The sequence below is a fragment of the Eretmochelys imbricata genome, chromosome 5 (assembly GCF_965152235.1).
Source record: "Eretmochelys imbricata isolate rEreImb1 chromosome 5, rEreImb1.hap1, whole genome shotgun sequence".
NCBI classification, from domain to species: domain Eukaryota; kingdom Metazoa; phylum Chordata; order Testudines; family Cheloniidae; genus Eretmochelys; species Eretmochelys imbricata.
Window position 1 is genome coordinate 29,387,517 of NC_135576.1, and position 17,503 is coordinate 29,405,019.

A 17,503-nucleotide genomic window follows, 5' to 3' on the forward strand; every position below is an offset into this window, starting at 1 on the left:
CAGTTCATCTGTGCGTGGCATTGGATAGTTGTCTGGGCGAGTTACAGCATTTAGCTTACGGTAGTCCACGCAAAAACGTATTTCCCCATCTGGTTTGGGAACTAGAACCACTGGAGATGCCCATGCACTTTCAGAGGGGCGGATTACACCCATCTGTAACATATCCTGGATCTCCCGTTCTATAGCAGTTTTAGCTTGAGGAGACACCCGGTAAGGTTGGACCCTAATTGGGTGAGCATTACCTGTGTCAATGGAGTGGTATGCCCGTTCAGTCAGTCCTGGGGTGGCTGAGAACGTTGGCGCGTAGCTAGTGCACAGCTCCTGGATCTGCTGTCGCTGCATACGCCCAAGGGTCATGGAGAGGTTCACCTCTTCCACACCACCAGCACATTTCCCTTCGTAGTAGACACCTTCAGGCCACTCAGCATCATCTTCTCCCTGGGCTGTAAACTGACAAACCTTTAATTCTCTGGAATAAAAGGGCTTTAGAGAATTAATATGGTACACCTTAGGCTTTCGGTTGGAGGTGGGGAATGCTATGAGATAATTAACAGCTCCCAGGCGCTCCTGGACCATGAATGGCCCTTCCCACGATGCTTCCATTTTATGGGCCTGGAGCGCCCTTAAGACCATGACCTGGTCTCCTACTCTGAAGGAACGCTCTCTGGCATGTTTATCATACCAGGCTTTTTGCTCTTTTTGAGCATCCTGTAAGTTTTCTTTAGCAAGGGCTAAAGAGGTTCGGAGGGTGTTTTGTAGGTTGGTTACAAAGTCCAGAATGTTAGTTCCTGGAGAAGGTGTAAATCCCTCCCATTGCTGCTTCACCAACTGCAATGGCCCCTTAACCTCACGGCCATATACAAGTTCAAATGGGGAAAACCCTAAACTGGGATGTGGTACAGCTCTGTAGGCAAAGAGCAACTGCTGCAACACTAGGTCCCAATCATTGGAGTGCTCATTTACGAATTTACGTATCATGGCCCCCAAAGTTCCATTAAACTTCTCCACCATGCCATTTGTTTGATGGTGGTAAGGAGTGGCAACCAAGTGATTTACCCCATGAGCTTCCCAAAGGTTTTTCATAGTTCCTGCCAGGAAATTAGTCCCTGCATCTGTGAGGATGTCGGAGGGCCAACCTACCCTGGCAAAAATGTCTGCTAGTGCCTGGCATACACTTTTAGCCCTGGTGTTGCTTAGAGCTACTGCTTCCGGCCATCGGGTGGCAAAATCCATGAAAGTCAGTATGTACTGCTTTCCTCTGGCTGTCTTTTTCGGAAAAGGACCCAGAATATCCACAGCTACTCGCTGAAATGGAACTTCAATGATGGGGAGTGGTTGTAGAGGGGCTTTGACCTGGTCTTGGGGTTTTCCCACTCTTTGGCACACCTCACAAGACTGGACATAGGTAGAAACATCCTTGCCCATTCCCTCCCAGTGGAATGACCCCCCCAAACGGTCTTTGGTCCTGTTCACCCCAGCATGGCCACTAGGGTGATCGTGGGCTAAGCTCAAGAGCTTGGCCCGGTATTTAGTTGGAACTACCAACTGTCTCTGAGGATGCCAGTCTTCCTGGTGTCCCCCAGAAAGAGTTTCCTTGTATAAAAGTCCTCTTTCTACAACAAACCTGGATCGATTAGAAGAGCTGAGAGGCGGGGGGTTGCTCCGTGCCGCCGTCCAAGCTCTCTGGAGGCTTTCATCTGCTTCCTGTTCGGTCTGGAACTGTTCCCTTGATGCTGGAGACATCAGTTCCTCCTTGGATTGGGGACCTAGGCTTGGTCCCTCTGGAAGCGATATAGGGGATGGAGCTGTTTCTGTTGACTGTGAACCGCTCTCCGCTGGTGCACTATGTTGGGATTCAGGCTCCGGCTGAGCCTCTTGTGTAGGGTTATCGGCTGCTGCCAGTTCAGGTTCGGTGGGGCCCTCTGGTGTTGAGGTTGCAAGTACTGGATTCAGTGCTGGCACGGGGTCTGGTGTTGGTTGTTCGGCTGGTTCCGGTTCTGGGACTGGTTCCGTCTGGGTCTCTGGGACTGGATCCACTACTGCTGTTGCAGACATTGGCCTGGGGTCCGGGTCCATCACCTCTGACTGGGTCCTGATAGAAGTTTCCGGAACAGAGCTAGGCCTCACGGCTTGTTTAGCCTGGCTGCGGGTGACCATTCCCACCCTCTTGGCCTGCTTCACATGATTGGCCAAGTCTTCCCCCAACAGCATGGGGATGGGATAATCATCATAGACTGCAAAAGTCCACATTCCTGACCAGCCCTTGTACTGGACAGGCAACTTGGCTGTAGGCAAATTGAAAGAGTTGGACTTGAAGGGTTGAATCGTCACTTGGATCTCTGGGTTGACTAAATTGGGGTCCACTAAGGAAGCATGGATAGCTGACACTTGTGCTCCGGTGTCCCTCCACGCGGTGACCTTCTTCCCGCCCACACTCACAGTTTCCCTCCGCTCCAAGGGTATCTGGGAGGTATCTGGGCCTGTGGACCTCTGGTGTGATTCCGGTGCAATGAACTGTAATCTGTTGGGGTTCTTGGGGCAGTTGGCCTTTACATGCCCCAGCTCGTTACATTTAAAACATCGTCCAGCTGACGGGTCACTGGGGCGAGGAGGGTTGCTGGAGAACGGGGTGGCAGGACGATAAGGGGTCTGGAGGGTTCTTTGGGAGGTAGGTGGGGCCTTGGGCGGCCCCCGGTAATAGGGTGTGGTCTGGGGTGGTCCCTTCTGGTCTCCGCTCCAACTGCGACCAGTTTTCTTCTTCTCTGCCACCTCCACCCATCTGGCTCCAATCTCTCCTGCCTCGATTACAGTTTTGGGTTTCCCATCTAGGATGTATCTTTCTATTTCCTCAGGAACACCCTCTAAGAATTGTTCCATTTGCATTAGGAAGGGCAAATTTTCTGGAGATTCAACACTTGCTCCTGATATCCAGGCATCCCAATGTTTCACAATGTGGTAGGCATGTCGGGTAAATGACATGTCTGGTTTCCACCTTAGGGCTCTGAACCTCCGACGAGACTGCTCGGGTGTTATCCCCATTCTGACTCTCGCCTTGGATTTAAACAGTTCATACTTGTTCATGTGTTCTTTAGGCATTTCAGCTGCCACCTCAGCTAAGGGTCCACTGAGCTGCGGCCTCAGCTCTACCATGTATTGGTCAGTAGGGATGTTGTACCCAAGGCAGGCCCTTTCGAAGTTTTCTAAGAAGGCCTCAGTATCATCACCTGCCTTGTAGGTGGGGAACTTTCTGGGATGGGAAGTGGTACCTGGAGAAGGATTGCTAGGGTTTGTTGGTATATTCTGCTGGGCCTTTATCCTCTCCATCTCCTCCACATACTTCCTCTCTTTTTCCTTCTCCTCCAGTTCTTTGTCCCTCGCTTCCATAGCTCTCCTGTGAGCAGCCGCTTGGTGTTGTTCTGCTTCTCTCGCTGCCTCCCTTTCTTGTTCCTTCTTCAGCCGCATGAGTTCTATCTGTCTTTCATGTTCCCTTTGTCTTTCCTCAGCCTGAAATTTGGCTAATTCCAGCTGTAGTCGAGCTGAGGATTTGGTCATTCTAACCTCTCTGTTTTTAACTAACTTTACACCCGAGGTTTAGAAATAAACAAACAAAACTTGGCTGTAAAATTTTGCTGTGCTGGAATAGAATACCTATTCTCTGATAGTGATTGTCAGCCTACAGAAAAAGACAATTCCCTTGTCTCTGCTCTGGGCCCAACTTAAAGCAAAAAACCTCCAGCTACTTGGAAACCTGCTTACCCAGCCCAAAGAAAAAAAAAATTCCCTTTCAAACCTGTGCTCCTTGTAAAACAAAAAAATCAAAATCCAAAAAAAAAAAAAAAACCCTGCCACTTTTGTCTCCAGGCAAATGGGTAGAGCACACACCCCCTATTTACTTTTAGGAAGGAAAAAAAAAAAAAAAACCTCTGGGTTGGAAGACTGTGAATTTCCCTGCAGGAGTTAAGTACCCTGCCTCCAGGCAAAGAAAACCTGCAATTCACAAGATAATCCCCTTTTGTCTCTGCTTGGCCACAAAGCAGAGAAAAACAATCTGCTTTCAGTTTCAACTGCTTTCCAAAGGAAAAAAAAAAAATTCCTTTTTAAAATCTGTATTTCTAGTTCAAAAAATCTCAACTGGATCTCAAAATGATTTCAGGTTAATCCCACCACTATGCCACCATGTCAAGGTTCCTCCCCACTCTGAACTCTAGGGTACAGATGTGGGGACCTGCATGAAAAACCTCCTAAGCTTATCTTTACCAGCTTAGGTCAAAACTTCCCCAAGGTACAAAGTATTCCACCCGTGGTCCTTGGAATGGCCGCTACCACCACCAAACTAATACTGGTTACTGGGGAAGAGCTGTTTGGACGCGTCTTTCCCCCCAAAATACTTCCCAAAACCCTGCACCCCACTTCCTGGACAAGGTTTGGTAAAAAGCTTCACCAATTTGCCTAGGTGACTACAGACCCAGACCCTTGGATCTTAAGAACAATGAACAATCCTCCCAACACTTGCACCCCCCCTTTCCTGGGAAATGTTGGATAAAAAGCCTCACCAATTTGCATAGGTGACCACAGACCCAAACCCTTGGATCTGAGAACAATGAAAAAGCATTCAGTTTTTTACAAGAAAACTTTTAATAGAAAATAGAAGTAAATAGAAATAAAGAAATCCCCCCTGTAAAATCAGGATGGTAGATATCTTACAGGGTAATTAGATTAAAAAACATAGAGAACCCCTCTAGGCAAAACCTTAAGTTACAAAAAAGATACACAGACAGAAATAGTTATTCTATTCAGCACAATTCTTTTCTCAGCCATTTAAAGAAATCATAATCTAACACATACCTAGCTAGATTACTTACTAAAAGTTCTAAGACTCCATTCCTGGTCTATCCCTGGCCAAGCACAGCATACAGACAGACACAGACCCTTTGTTTCTCTCCCTCCTCCCAGCTTTTGAGAGTATCTTGTCCCCTCATTGGTCATTTTGGTCAGGTGCCAGCGAGGTTACCTTTAGCTTCTTAACCCTTTACAGGTGAGAGGAGCTTTCCCCTGGCCAGGAGGGATTTCAAAGGGGTTTACCCTTCCCTTTATATTTATGACATCTTGCGTTTTCATTCTCCTCAGATTTCAGCACTCCCATTGACTAAAGTAGCATGTAAGTCAGTCCCAAGAATTTTACAAAAAGAGATCTTGCTTATACTATTTTAAACAGTGCATGGATGAGTTGTGTATGTAATGTCAGCCTGAGTTGCATTTCCTGACTTCTGGAGGTTAGGTATAAGTGTTCAGGGCCAGTATTTGCACACATTCGTATCAAAGCTGTGCCTGAAGAATATGCATGTGCACATGCAAATGGATATTTGCACACACAGATTGGATTTTTGCTCATGCAAAATTTTTGCACTTTTGGTTATGTATTTGCACATGCATGCACACACATTATTTGGTCAACTTAGGGCTCTGTTTTTGAAAGTTTGCATCTTCTGTTCACTGTTTCAGATAAAACGTGAAACTTCTATATTTTTAAATAGGAGTCTCGTTGAACTCTTATACATGGCGCTGAAAAGTAATCCCTGAAGGCAGGTTTTTTAAAAAAAAACATTTAATTTACTTAACTTTCCTAATTACTGCTATACAAATTCCCTAAGGCATTCCTAATTTTTATAGACCTAGTTATAAATCATAACAAATGGTTTGTATAATAAAAACATAGATGAGACTATAACTTTGTTTTGGTTTCTGCTATCTCAGAGATACAAAAGATTGGCTACAGTTGTAGAAAAAAAAAGAAGAGACTAATTAGATTATCTGGTCTACTTCCCTAAGAGGATTCTTCTTTGAGTATCTGTACACTCTTGGTGTGCATGCACTGGAGAGCTGAATCTTTTTACCAGCAGTGTCCACTGGGGCCATGCATGCATCTTGCATGCCTTTGTGTCTCCTAGTTCCTAAGGGAGGAGCAACCCCAGCTGCCACTCAGTTCCTTCTTACTGTCCATGGCAGTGAGACAGAGTAACTTCAGTGTTCTCCCCAATACTGTAGTCTCTCTATTGTTACATAGTTGTTAGTGAGGTTACTGTATTTGTTTTTTCTTAATTTTTCCAAATACACATATTTGTTGTTAGTCCACTGGCAACATAATACTAATTATGTAGATAGCATTAGACTTTTGTTACTTAGCTGCCTCAGAATCCAGGACTATCAGGCCTATGGCGGAATGAAAATCTCAAGGTTTAAAACCCTGCCCATTCTGTGATACAGCTATTCTACTGAATGAGGGACAGAGTAAGTGCCTTTTTTGCCTCTGGGAGGGCCATATCTGTGCAGGGTGTGTAGTCTGTAAGTCTTTTTCAAAATTCACCCTGATAGGAATAATCAGTGAGAGGGGCTCTGGAGTCCTCTCAAAGTAAGAATGTTTTGCTTCTGTATTTAGACTTTAAAAAAATCTTTTTGCTTATTAATAGTAATAGTGTTATGGTAGTTCCCAGAAGGCCCAGCCAAGACTGAGACCCCATTATGCTAAGCAATGTATAAACATGTAGTAAGAGAGAGTCCCTGTTCTGAAGAGCTTATAATCTAAGGGTTTGATTCTGCAAGTTGCTGAGTGCTCCAATCAGATCTGAACCCGCAACTGTTTTCAATTTAAAGACATGAGCCGTCTCACTGACATCAACTGAGTGTAAAGAGAAGTCTTCTCAGGCAGCCTGAAAGTATCACAAGGAAATGCATGAAAGCAAGTACCAAACTGAGTCTGAGGGCATGGTGACACTAGAAACTTCAAAGCGCTGCCGTGGGAGCGCTTTGAAATGCAAGTGCGGTCGCGCATGAGCGCTGGGAAAGAGTTCTCCCAGTGCTCCTGGTAATCCAGCGCTCAGCGCTAAATCCCTTGTGGAGGTGGGAGCGCAGCTCCCAGCCCTCGGTGCCTGTCCACACTAGTGCTTTAAAGTGCTCAGACTTGCTGCGCTCAGGGGGGTGATTTTTCACACCCCTGATCCAGCAAGTTAGAGCCAGTGGTGAGCTGGAGCCAGTTTGCGTGAACCGGTTGTTAAATTTTGAATCTGGTTTAAAACCGATTGCTAAAGGGGTGGGCAAACTCCGGCCCATGGGATTGTCCTGTCCAGCCTGCCTGAGCTCTCAGCTGGAGAGGCTCCCCTGAGAATTCCTTTTTAGTTTTTACTCACCCGGCGGTGCTCTGGGTCTTCAGCGGCATGTCCCTCACTCACTCTGGGTCTTTGGTGGCATTTCGGCGGCAGGCCCTTCAGTGCCGCCGAAGACCCGAAGCGACTGAAGGATATGCTGCCGAAGTGCCGCCAAAGACCTGGAGCGACTGAAGGAACCGGTTCTTCAGCTTTTGGCAGCTCATCACTGGTTAGAGCTATAAAATGTAAGTGTAGACAAGCCCTTACTATGACTACTCTCTATTAAAGATCTATTGCAGAGCAGTGTGGTGCAGTATAAAACAGTTTATAACACTTTCTAAGATAAAATAAGATTTCTGTTTGTTACTACTTGATATAATTTTCACTGTGAAGCTAAAGTATTCTTTTGCACTATAAACAGCTTTTTCAAAACTACCAGTGCTTATTTTATTTCATTTGCTTGATATTTATGCACCGCAATTCTCTTCAGAATATGTACCAGACACTTAAATGTGACATTAGCATAATCATGCGGCCCTTTATAGTACCAATTAGGTGGTCTCATAGATAGCACTCATTAGGAAGTTTACAGATTTCAAACACTGAGCCTCTTCACTGGCTCCATGCAGTATGTACTACCTGTACAATATCTTCCCCCCCCCCCCCACACACACAAAATAACATTTCTAAGATTAGTTATTTTAGAACAAAATCAATATGAAATACTTTAATATGCAAGATTACTACCATATGCAATGTACTTTTTGTTAGTTTGCGAAGTGAAAGAACTCACACAGGTAATTTCTGTATTGAACCTGTTTTGCTGGTACAGTGAGAAAGAGCAACATCTTAATCTGAGTGCCAGGAATCTATTATTTTAGAAGTCTTCCCTAGCAAAATATATAACTGACAGTTCATTAAAAATGCAAGAAGAAACTTTGGATTTGGTAAATTAATATAAGCTTAATTAATCCCCTAAATACATGCCATGACACTGCACCCCATATTCCTCATAGTGATACTATTATGATATGGTTATAGCATAATTGTGATGCATTTTATGCAAGATAGGTCACGTGAGAGGTTATTGAAAGGTTATGATTTTCTGAATATGATTATCCTATTTGCATGCATGTATCATTTTTGTATCTGAAGTTATAAATACTATGTATCTGTACTTCAAATGTAATCACACTTGGGTAATGCTCACTAGATGAGATGCTTTCAGTCTAAATAGCTAGTTGTAAAGGGCATATTCAGGGTAATGGGCCATTAGAAAGAACAATAGTCCTTCGGAGAAGCTTATCTCCCACCTGGCGAGCCTTCCTGGGAACACTCCAGACAGCCTGTAAGTAATAGCTGCTATGACTCTACAAGGACATGTGACCAGGCCATGTGATGTTGGACTCCAGCTTGGGATGTCAATATTTTCAACAGACTGGTCTGGGAACCAAGCTTTGGAACAAAGGGTTCCTGCCATACACAAAAGCTATATAAGGTAGGGAGTGACATCATCTGGGGTTCTTCACTCCCCACACAAGAAGATTCCTGGAAACACCTGAGGAACAAAGACTGAACTGGGGGAAGTGCTGGACCCAGGCTACAGGGATTTCTAGCCTGTGTATGTAACATTTGGGGATTCCAAGCTGTAAAGCAAGTGTAGCTTGCCCTCAAAAATCAGCAGCCTGCTTGCATTATCTTTTAGGGTGAGAACCTGCTAATTCATATTCAATCTATCTAGTATATTAAGCTTTGTTTGCATTTTTGTTTATTTGCTAGGTAATCTGCTTTGACCTGTTTGCTATCCCTTATAATCACTTAAAATCTATCTTTTGTAGTTTATAAACTTGTTTTTGTTTTAATCTAAGCCAGTGAATTTTGACTAGAGTGCTTGGGGAAAATCTCAGCTTGGTTACCACAAGTGTGTATGATCTCTTCACAATGAGGGAGAAGTGGACGAGGTATTAAACCCATATACTGGCCAGATTTGACTAGGGCAGGATGGTACTGCTCTGGGGTCCCATACTGGGAAGCTGGTGGTTAGAGAGCCTGCATGTGTCCCTACCTGTGTGAATGCTGGTGAAAGTGCAGGCTGAAGGTCTTTGCAGCTTGTCATAGCAGTACAGTTTGAGAGGGAGCTCATGCTGGTGGGTCAGGGGGCTCAGTGATACCCAATTCCAAGTGGCACCCTGGGGGGAACCCGTCACACATGCTACTAATGTAAGGTTCAATATCACAAACACTCCCAGCACAGAAAGCTCATATGTAAAGTGCTCTCAAGTAAAGGCAACTGGGAGAGTTTGGCCCAAATTTTCTGCCAGTATAAATTAACACAGCTCTTTTGACTTCAAGGGAGGAGCCCAATTTATACAAGCAAAAGATTTGGTCTTTTATCCCCTGTGACTTGAATAGAGATCATCGTCTTAGCATATGTGCAACATGGCTCAAGTGGAACAGGACCAGGATTCATCACCAAATTTGGTCCGCTGGTTGGATCATTACCTTCCCCAGCCAAGACTGGGTACTGACGGGGAACGTGACATGAATGCTGATCCAACATTCGGCTGCTTATTTTATACTGTAATGCCTTTAGAACCTCGTATAATAACCCTGTAAAGCTTGCAGGGTTTGATACAATTTATTTTTCTTTTAATTAGTGCTTGAGGTGCCAGATTGCCAACTCTGTCCTTTATCCGAAGAACAGAGGCAACGTGGGCAATGGCTGTAAACTTCCCCCACAATGCTTCAGCAATCTGCTTCAACCATCTTCTGAGGAACAATCCCTGGTGATCGAGTGAGCACACCAACTCATTTCACATAGACCCCTGAACTGCACTGTGGTGATGGTGGTTTTCATTTACTACTGTCCTTCGTTACGGATGAACTGGTGAAAGATTCTATAAACCATTTTCCAGTGTCTTGTTAGTTTTCATTAAAACTACCATTGTTATTTTGTTATAGAGTTTAATGCCTGAAGGGTCCACCAGATCATCTAATCTGACCTTCCCCAACACCACCCAGCATCCGCGCACTAAATCCAACAACAGAAATTAGACCATAGTATTAGAGTCCACAGAAGACTAGACAACTATGTGTCCTTGGCAGAGAATAGGAGGGACCAAGGTGCACAGATTCTCAATGGAAGGGAAATGATTAAGTGAGATATACCCAGATAGTCCTGGCAAGTGACCTGCACTCATGCACTGCAAAGGAAGGTGAAAAAACCCCAAGGTCACTGCCAATCTAACTTGGGAAAAATTCTTTTCTGACCCTACATATGATGATCAGTTAGCATCTGAGCAAGAACCAGTCAGAAAAGCACCTGCATGAGAAAATGATCAATGCCACATCAGAAGTTTGGCCCACACCGTCCAATGTCCCATCTCCAGCTGCAGCCATCCCTGATGCTTCTGACGAAGAAGATAAAGAAAACCATCCCAGAATACATTGTGGGGGGGTGGAGGGGGCGTGGAGAGGAAATCCCTTTCTTTTACCATACTTTTTTTTTTTGTTTTTTCTTTCTATATTCTACCACCATCTACAAGTTTAATTCAACTGTGAATTAAAAAAGGTAGATTTTTAATATTTTAGCAGTTAAAAGACAACACACAACTCTCCTAAGCAATCAAAGTGTCCAACCAATATTGCAAGATTTCCCAAAGTGCAGGGTTGCCACTTAGACCCCTGGATTGTTTACTCTACAGTCTCAGCATTCATTGTTTACCAAAAATGAAAGTCTCTAACGTTGTATTTCTGATGCAGCAATATGAAACAGACTGTATGAAATCATGCAGATAAGGTTTGTTTCATTGAGCTGTCACTATGAATTTGGACAGCAATTTCAATGGCAAATTTCTTTTCCTCACAGTGAAATGAATGTCCATGGAAAACTTCACTTTTCCAGTCGGCTGGAAGGTGAAGAACAAGTACCATCTACAGCATCTGCTGTAGATCCAGCACTTTGCACACACATTAAAATTACATAAAATCACTCAATTACATAAAATCACTTGATTTAAAAATACTAAATTTTTTTAAGTCAAAGATTTGTACCCAAGAAAGAAATAAGTGTCCTAAACACCTGTTAGTACTTTAACTGCAACTAACAGCAACATTCTCAAGAATCTCCACAAGGTAGATAAAGTAACTTTTTGTTATAGTGCAAAATATTGATTTAGATCTTAACATCTAGAAGGATGAGATAAAGCTTTACCTTGGCTGAGTGCTCCATGGTGACGACCACTTTGGTTTGTGCACTAGACACCAAGTCCATAGCCCCGCCCATTCCTTTCACCATCTTACCCTAAAACAGAATTTTGAAAAGAAGAGTCAAATGCCTTGATATATTTACTACAAGAGGAACCAGTTTAAAATGAGACAAACGTTTTGCTGCACTGAGATTAAATCTTTTCAGAAAGACAAGCATGTGTGCCAGTTTTCTATGCAAAAAAAGCACTGTATGTCATATCATTGCCATTGACAGAACAATGTTGTAAGGAAACATGCAGCCAGTTATATTCTGCTGCCCCATTCTAAGAATCGACTGCACTATCTAACGTAGTTAGAAAGAAAGTCATGAATCAAAACACATGGTTAATGCCACTGTTGGTGTAACTCAACTGAAGACAAAGTAGACAGGTGCCAATTCAGCAAAGGACTTGAGCCAGTGGTGGGCAACTTGCAGCCTGCAGGCTGCATGCGGCCCATCAGGGTAAGCTGATTGCGGGGCCGCAAGACATTTTGCTGAGGTTGACTGTCTGCAGGCATGGCCCCCCGCAGCTCCCATTGGTCCCCATGGGAGCTGCGGGAAGCAGCGGGCCGCAGGGAAGTGCTGGAAGTTTCCTTTTCTTTTGGCGGAAGAAAATTTTGTGGGCTAAAAATTTGCAACAAAAAGATCTGTGCTTGTGCTGATTTGTAAACCATGGGTTTAGCACCATGGCAGCTCAAGCTGCTGTCTCTATTTCACACCAGAGCTCTTTGTTATGTTGTTTTGGAAATAGCTAAATAAATAAATATGGATCAATATTGATTTCTCTTTGTTCCTCAGCCATGCAATGTTTCCTACTTTTATGACATGCATTATTCCTTTTAAAGTGTGACATAAATTCATAGGCCAGAAGAGACCATTGTGATCATCTGATCTGATCTCCTGTGACTCAGGCCACAATACTTCCCCAAAATAATTCCTAGAGCATATCTTTTAGAAAAACAGCTAATCTTGAATTACAAATTGTCAGTGATGGAGAATCAACCACAATGCTTGGTAAATTGTTCAAATGGTTAATTACTCTCACTGTTAAAATTTTACGCCTTATTCCCAGTCTTATTCCCTTATTTGTCTAGCTTCACCTTCCAGCCTTTGGATCATTGTATACCTTTCCCTATAGATTGATGAGCCCATTATTAAATATTTGTTCCCCATGTAGATACTTAAAACTGTAATCAAGTCACCTCTTAACCTTCTCTTTCTTGTGCTAAACACATTGAGCTCCTAGAGTTTATCATTAAAAGGCATGTTTTCTAATCCTTTAATCATTCTTGTGGCTCTTCTCTGAACACTCTCCAACTAACCAACATCCTTCTTGATTTGTGGGCACTAGAACTGGACACAGTATTCCAGTAGTGGTCGCACCAGTGCCAAATACAGAGGCAAAATATCGTCTTTACTCCTGCTTAAGATTCCCGTTTATGCATTCCAGGATCACATTAGCTCTTTTGGTCACAGCATCATACTGGGAGCTCATGTTCAGCTGATTATCCACCATGACCCCCTAATCTTTTTCAGTCCCTCTTTCCCAGAATAGGGTCCCTCATCCTGTAAGGATGGCCTACATTCTTTGTTCCTAAATGTATACATTTAACCACATTAAAACATACATTGTTTACTTTTGCCCAGTTAACCAAGGGATCCAGACTGCTCTGAATCAGTGACCTGTCCTCTTCATGATTTACAACACCCCGCAATGTGTGTCTCATTTGCAAACTTTATCAGAGACAATTTTATGTTTTCTTCCAGGTCATTGACAAAAATGTTAAATAGCCCAAGGCAAAGAACCAATTCCTGTAGGATCCCACTGGAAACAGATCCACTTGATTATGACTCTCCATTTGCAATTGAATTCAGGTAGCTGAATATGGTTTTTAATCCATTTAATGTGTGCCATGCTAACTTCATATTGTTCTAGCTCTTTTAAAATCAAAATGTTGTGCAGTACCAAGTCAAACACCTTCCAGAAGTCTTAATATATTATGTCAACACGATTACCTTTATCAACTAAACTTGTAATCGCAACAAAAAAAAATATCAAATTAGTTTGACAGGATCTATTTTTCCATAAATCCATGTTGATCTGCATTAATTGCTTTACCTTCCTTTAGTTCTTTCTTAATCGAGTCCCAGGTCAGCAACTCCATTATCTTGCCGAGGATCTATGTCATGTTGACAGGCCTATAATTACCAAGGTCATCCCATTTACCCTTTTTAAAAATTGGCACATTAGCTTTCTTTCAGTTTTCTGGAACTTTCCCAGTGGTCCAAGACTTCTTGAAAATCAACATTAATGTTCCAGCGAGCTCCTGAACAAGCTCTTTTAGACCTCTTGGATAAAAGTTATCTGCTAATTTTAAAATGTCTAACTTCAGAGGCTTCTGTTTACATTGTCCTGAGATACTAGTGGAAGAAAAGATTGTTACCATCACCACAGAGCCTATATATTCTGTTTCCCCCCAAATACATAACTGCACACAATGCTATATTGAATATAAGTGCTTGCAGTGAATATTTAGCTATGGTTTTCTGTGTGCTGCATCATTAAATTAAATGGCTTGTCAATCTCTGCCTACCTGTGCGCTGTGGATAAGACTGTCGGGCAATTTGAGAGTAAGGGCCTAACAAAGTGAGAAAAGACTGCTTTCTGTCATGAAGGTTTTATCATTGTTCTTCCTTTGATTGGCTGTTTTCTTTACCGAAAATAAGTAATCTTGACTGAAATACATGTTTTTCTTTTTGCGTATGGAAAACATAACAGTGTTAGGTCAAACAGCCTGGAAAGAGACATACATATGGGGAGTTTCCAAATGTAAAACTTTCCCCTGATAATTCTTTCTTTTCCATTTATTTCCTGCTGTCCCATACTTCAGTAAGGCAACGCAGTGCATAACTATGATCCATGACATAAAGCAGTGTATCATATGATACAGAAAAAAAGCTTATTCCATTACCAATTTGGCCAGCAACTTCAGTGGAAATTTCTTTACCACAGAGAAACAAATATCCATGGAAAATTGCATTTTTCTGCATTTTTTGCAAGGTGACAAACAACTGCCAACTGTCAAAGCTTCCCCAGCTCTTTCTACCTACATTAAATCACTTAAAATATGTTCATTGGCCATATTAATAATTTGTATTAAATCAAGAGATTTTCATTCAAAATGTAAATAATTTACTAGCACTTGATTATGATTAGCATCTTTAGTAATTATAAGAAACATTTCGAACCCTCTCCAAAAAAAAAAAAAAAAAAAAAAAACAAACTTGGGAGACTTTGCTTTAATGATACTTTACAAAATATTTGTTTGAAACTACAATCCTAGAAGGAGTATCAACATTTACCTTGGGAGAATGCTGCTCTGTGTCAGCCACTCAGATTTGTGCACTGGACATTAATTGACAGCACTACCCAAACTTTTCCCTGGAAACCTGGAAATACAGAGTTCTGCAGGGGCTGAATTGTCTTCTCAGCAACCTTGCACAGACACTTATCTAGGGCATGACGCAGGGATAGCTAAAGATGTGGCATTGTTTCCTCATTAACCCTGCAAAACTTTCATGGCGGAGTTATCATGGATTATGCCACCCTAGTCATTAACATGCCCACATGATAACGTTGAAGCCCCCTTATAGGGTCCCTGGCTGGTTTTGCTTCCTTTAGTTATCTGGAGAGCCATGTAGATTAGGATTCAGTGAGAAAGGATGCTGATGGTACAGCATGGCAAGCCTGCAGCTGGAGATATTCTCCTCTATGGCCCAGGCAGGAGGATATTGCATCCCTCCACATATGTGGAGGGAATGCAAGTTGAGCACAGGGGCTTTTGGCCCTTTGCATCAAGCCTTCGCTGCTAATGGGATGCTCTTTTTTTTAATCAATGGTGCAACTTGGGATTTCTTTCCTTCCTTTCATTCACCAGTTTAAGCTCCTGATCCAGCAAGGCACTTAAAAGCATGTGCTAAGTTCAAGCTCCTGAGCACCTTAATGTTTAAATTGCATTTAGAGAAGCACATGATGCCTAAGGACCATATACTGCCCTCCATCCATGTGCAGAACTCCGATTGATTGGCTTTTCCCCACACATTAGTCACGTGGGGAGGGGAAGAAGAGCATTCTAAAGAGGTTGAAAAGAAACTGGCTGAAAAAACATCATACAACTATTTGAAGTTATGTGCTCTACAAGAGAAATAACTTCATATTACTAAAATTGAACATCACTATTTGGGCCAGATACATGTTGCTGCCAATAGGAGTGTGGAAATGAGGTTGTGAATTTCCTCTCTCTGTGGCCCCTACTAGTGTCAGATGGAGTCATGCCAGTCTGTATGTGCAAAGTAGGGTTAAGGGCTCCCAAACCCATGATTTCTCAGAAAGCCACTTTTGTTCCTTTATGCTGAAAATGGGCCCTCAGACTAAAGGCAAATGAGCAGATCTTAGTCTGTTCTAAGTGAAAACAGAGCTCTCGGTCCCCAGTTATACCTCCTACTATCGCTGCACATTGACAAGGGATTTCTGTTACTTTTAAAGCTCAATGCTAGATTTAATTGCAGTCAACATATACCAGATTGTTCGTTAAATGATTTGAGTGCCTTGTGCTCAAAATGAAGACTGTCTTAAAAATAAATATTTACTCTTCCTGGAAACTGCCTGCAACAGCAGCCAACAGTTACATGAAATTTCTGCTAAAAGCTAATTAGGACTAATAGCAGTGGGCACTGAAGGAGGCATTGGGTTTAGAGGCAGAACTACACTGTTTCACTTAACATAGAAGTTAGAGTGTTAATTGCTATCTAATTTTCTCTTAAATAGGATAAAATGCAGTAGGTACAATAGGTCACTCTCTGCAACTTGATTAAACACTCTTAATAGAAATGTTGTAATTAAATAACCGGAAAGTAGAGAGACTAACTGCTTTAGTCAACTCCTTGGAAAAACCAAAATTATTTTAAAATTGGCAACAGGTAGAAATATACCCTAAAGTTTATTATACCCCTCCCCAACAAGCTTGTACAGAATTCAGGGTTTGTACTTTTTTGGGTGCTGTTTTTCTTTAAATGAGCATTGTACGCTTCTAAATACATTAATGGAACTTGTTTGGGAATCCAGAGGAAAGATCTATTTTAGTGCACTGGTTCAAATTCTCCCTAACAACATGCATTATAATAAGAACATTCTTTATCAATCAGAGTTGGGATTAGGAAGAAAGTTTTTCAAATCAGCTCTTCGCCTTCCCTAAAATAGGAATACTTACAAAAGTGGGGGTAGGAAGAGGCTTACTGTTGCCTTCCTTCTCCTTTGTGCCAGCATAACTGCTACAAAAAGTGCACAAGGATGGAATGAATTCTGCCTCCTACTGCCACCTTTTCAGTTCAGGCTGAATTTAAAGATACCTTGGGAAGTCACAGACACTGTACAGCTATTGTAAAGATGCCCTGCATATTTTGCTCCCTCTGAGGTTCATGGTGGCTTGCACCTACCCAAAGGGACTTTCTAAGAATATCCACATGGTACAGAGCAGAACCTGTGCCAGTCACAGGAATAAAGAATACTCCAGAGGGATCCAATGGAAAGAGCTGGGGTTATTAAGCAAATGAAGGAACAGCTCTAATAATTCCCTGTGTGATCAAGAAATGAGGATTTAAGTGAACACACACCGTAAGAAGAAACTGAGACCAATTCCTTAGTCCATGCTCACTGCTAGTCATATGCCTCAAGTTTAAACCCACTGTAAGTAGTTTATCACCATCGGTGCTGGAACTAGGAGAGCTGGGCATGCAGCAGGACCCCCTGGTTTGAAGTGGTTTCCATCATTTACAGGATTTACAGTTTAGTTTAATGGCTTTCAGCACCCCCATATAAAAATTGTTCCAGCACCTAGGCTTATCACATCAGTCAGCTGGATACTATCAGGATATATTAAATCAATATGAATGTTGTCTGCCTTTCCTTCGTCAACTAGTGATAAGAAACCATATGCTTCACTCTGTGTTCTGGATTAATAAAAGGGTTGCTTCAGAAACTCTTGCACGCCATTGTGAATGCTGTTACTTTGAAGCTGTATCAGCTAAACCACAATTTTCACACCATCTCCAC

At 42.5% G+C, this 17,503-nt stretch overlaps 1 protein-coding gene across 1 annotated transcript in view; it reads right to left on the reverse strand.

The window, feature by feature from the left end:
- The window catches only part of OXCT1 (3-oxoacid CoA-transferase 1), a 138,879-nt gene that overhangs the window by 21,947 nt on the left and 99,429 nt on the right, over positions 1 to 17,503 (reverse strand). Inside the window, exon 14 of the mRNA XM_077816798.1 lies at positions 11,356 to 11,445. Within this exon, the coding sequence (XP_077672924.1) occupies positions 11,356 to 11,445 (90 nt within the window). The remainder of the gene's footprint in view (positions 1 to 11,355; positions 11,446 to 17,503) is intronic.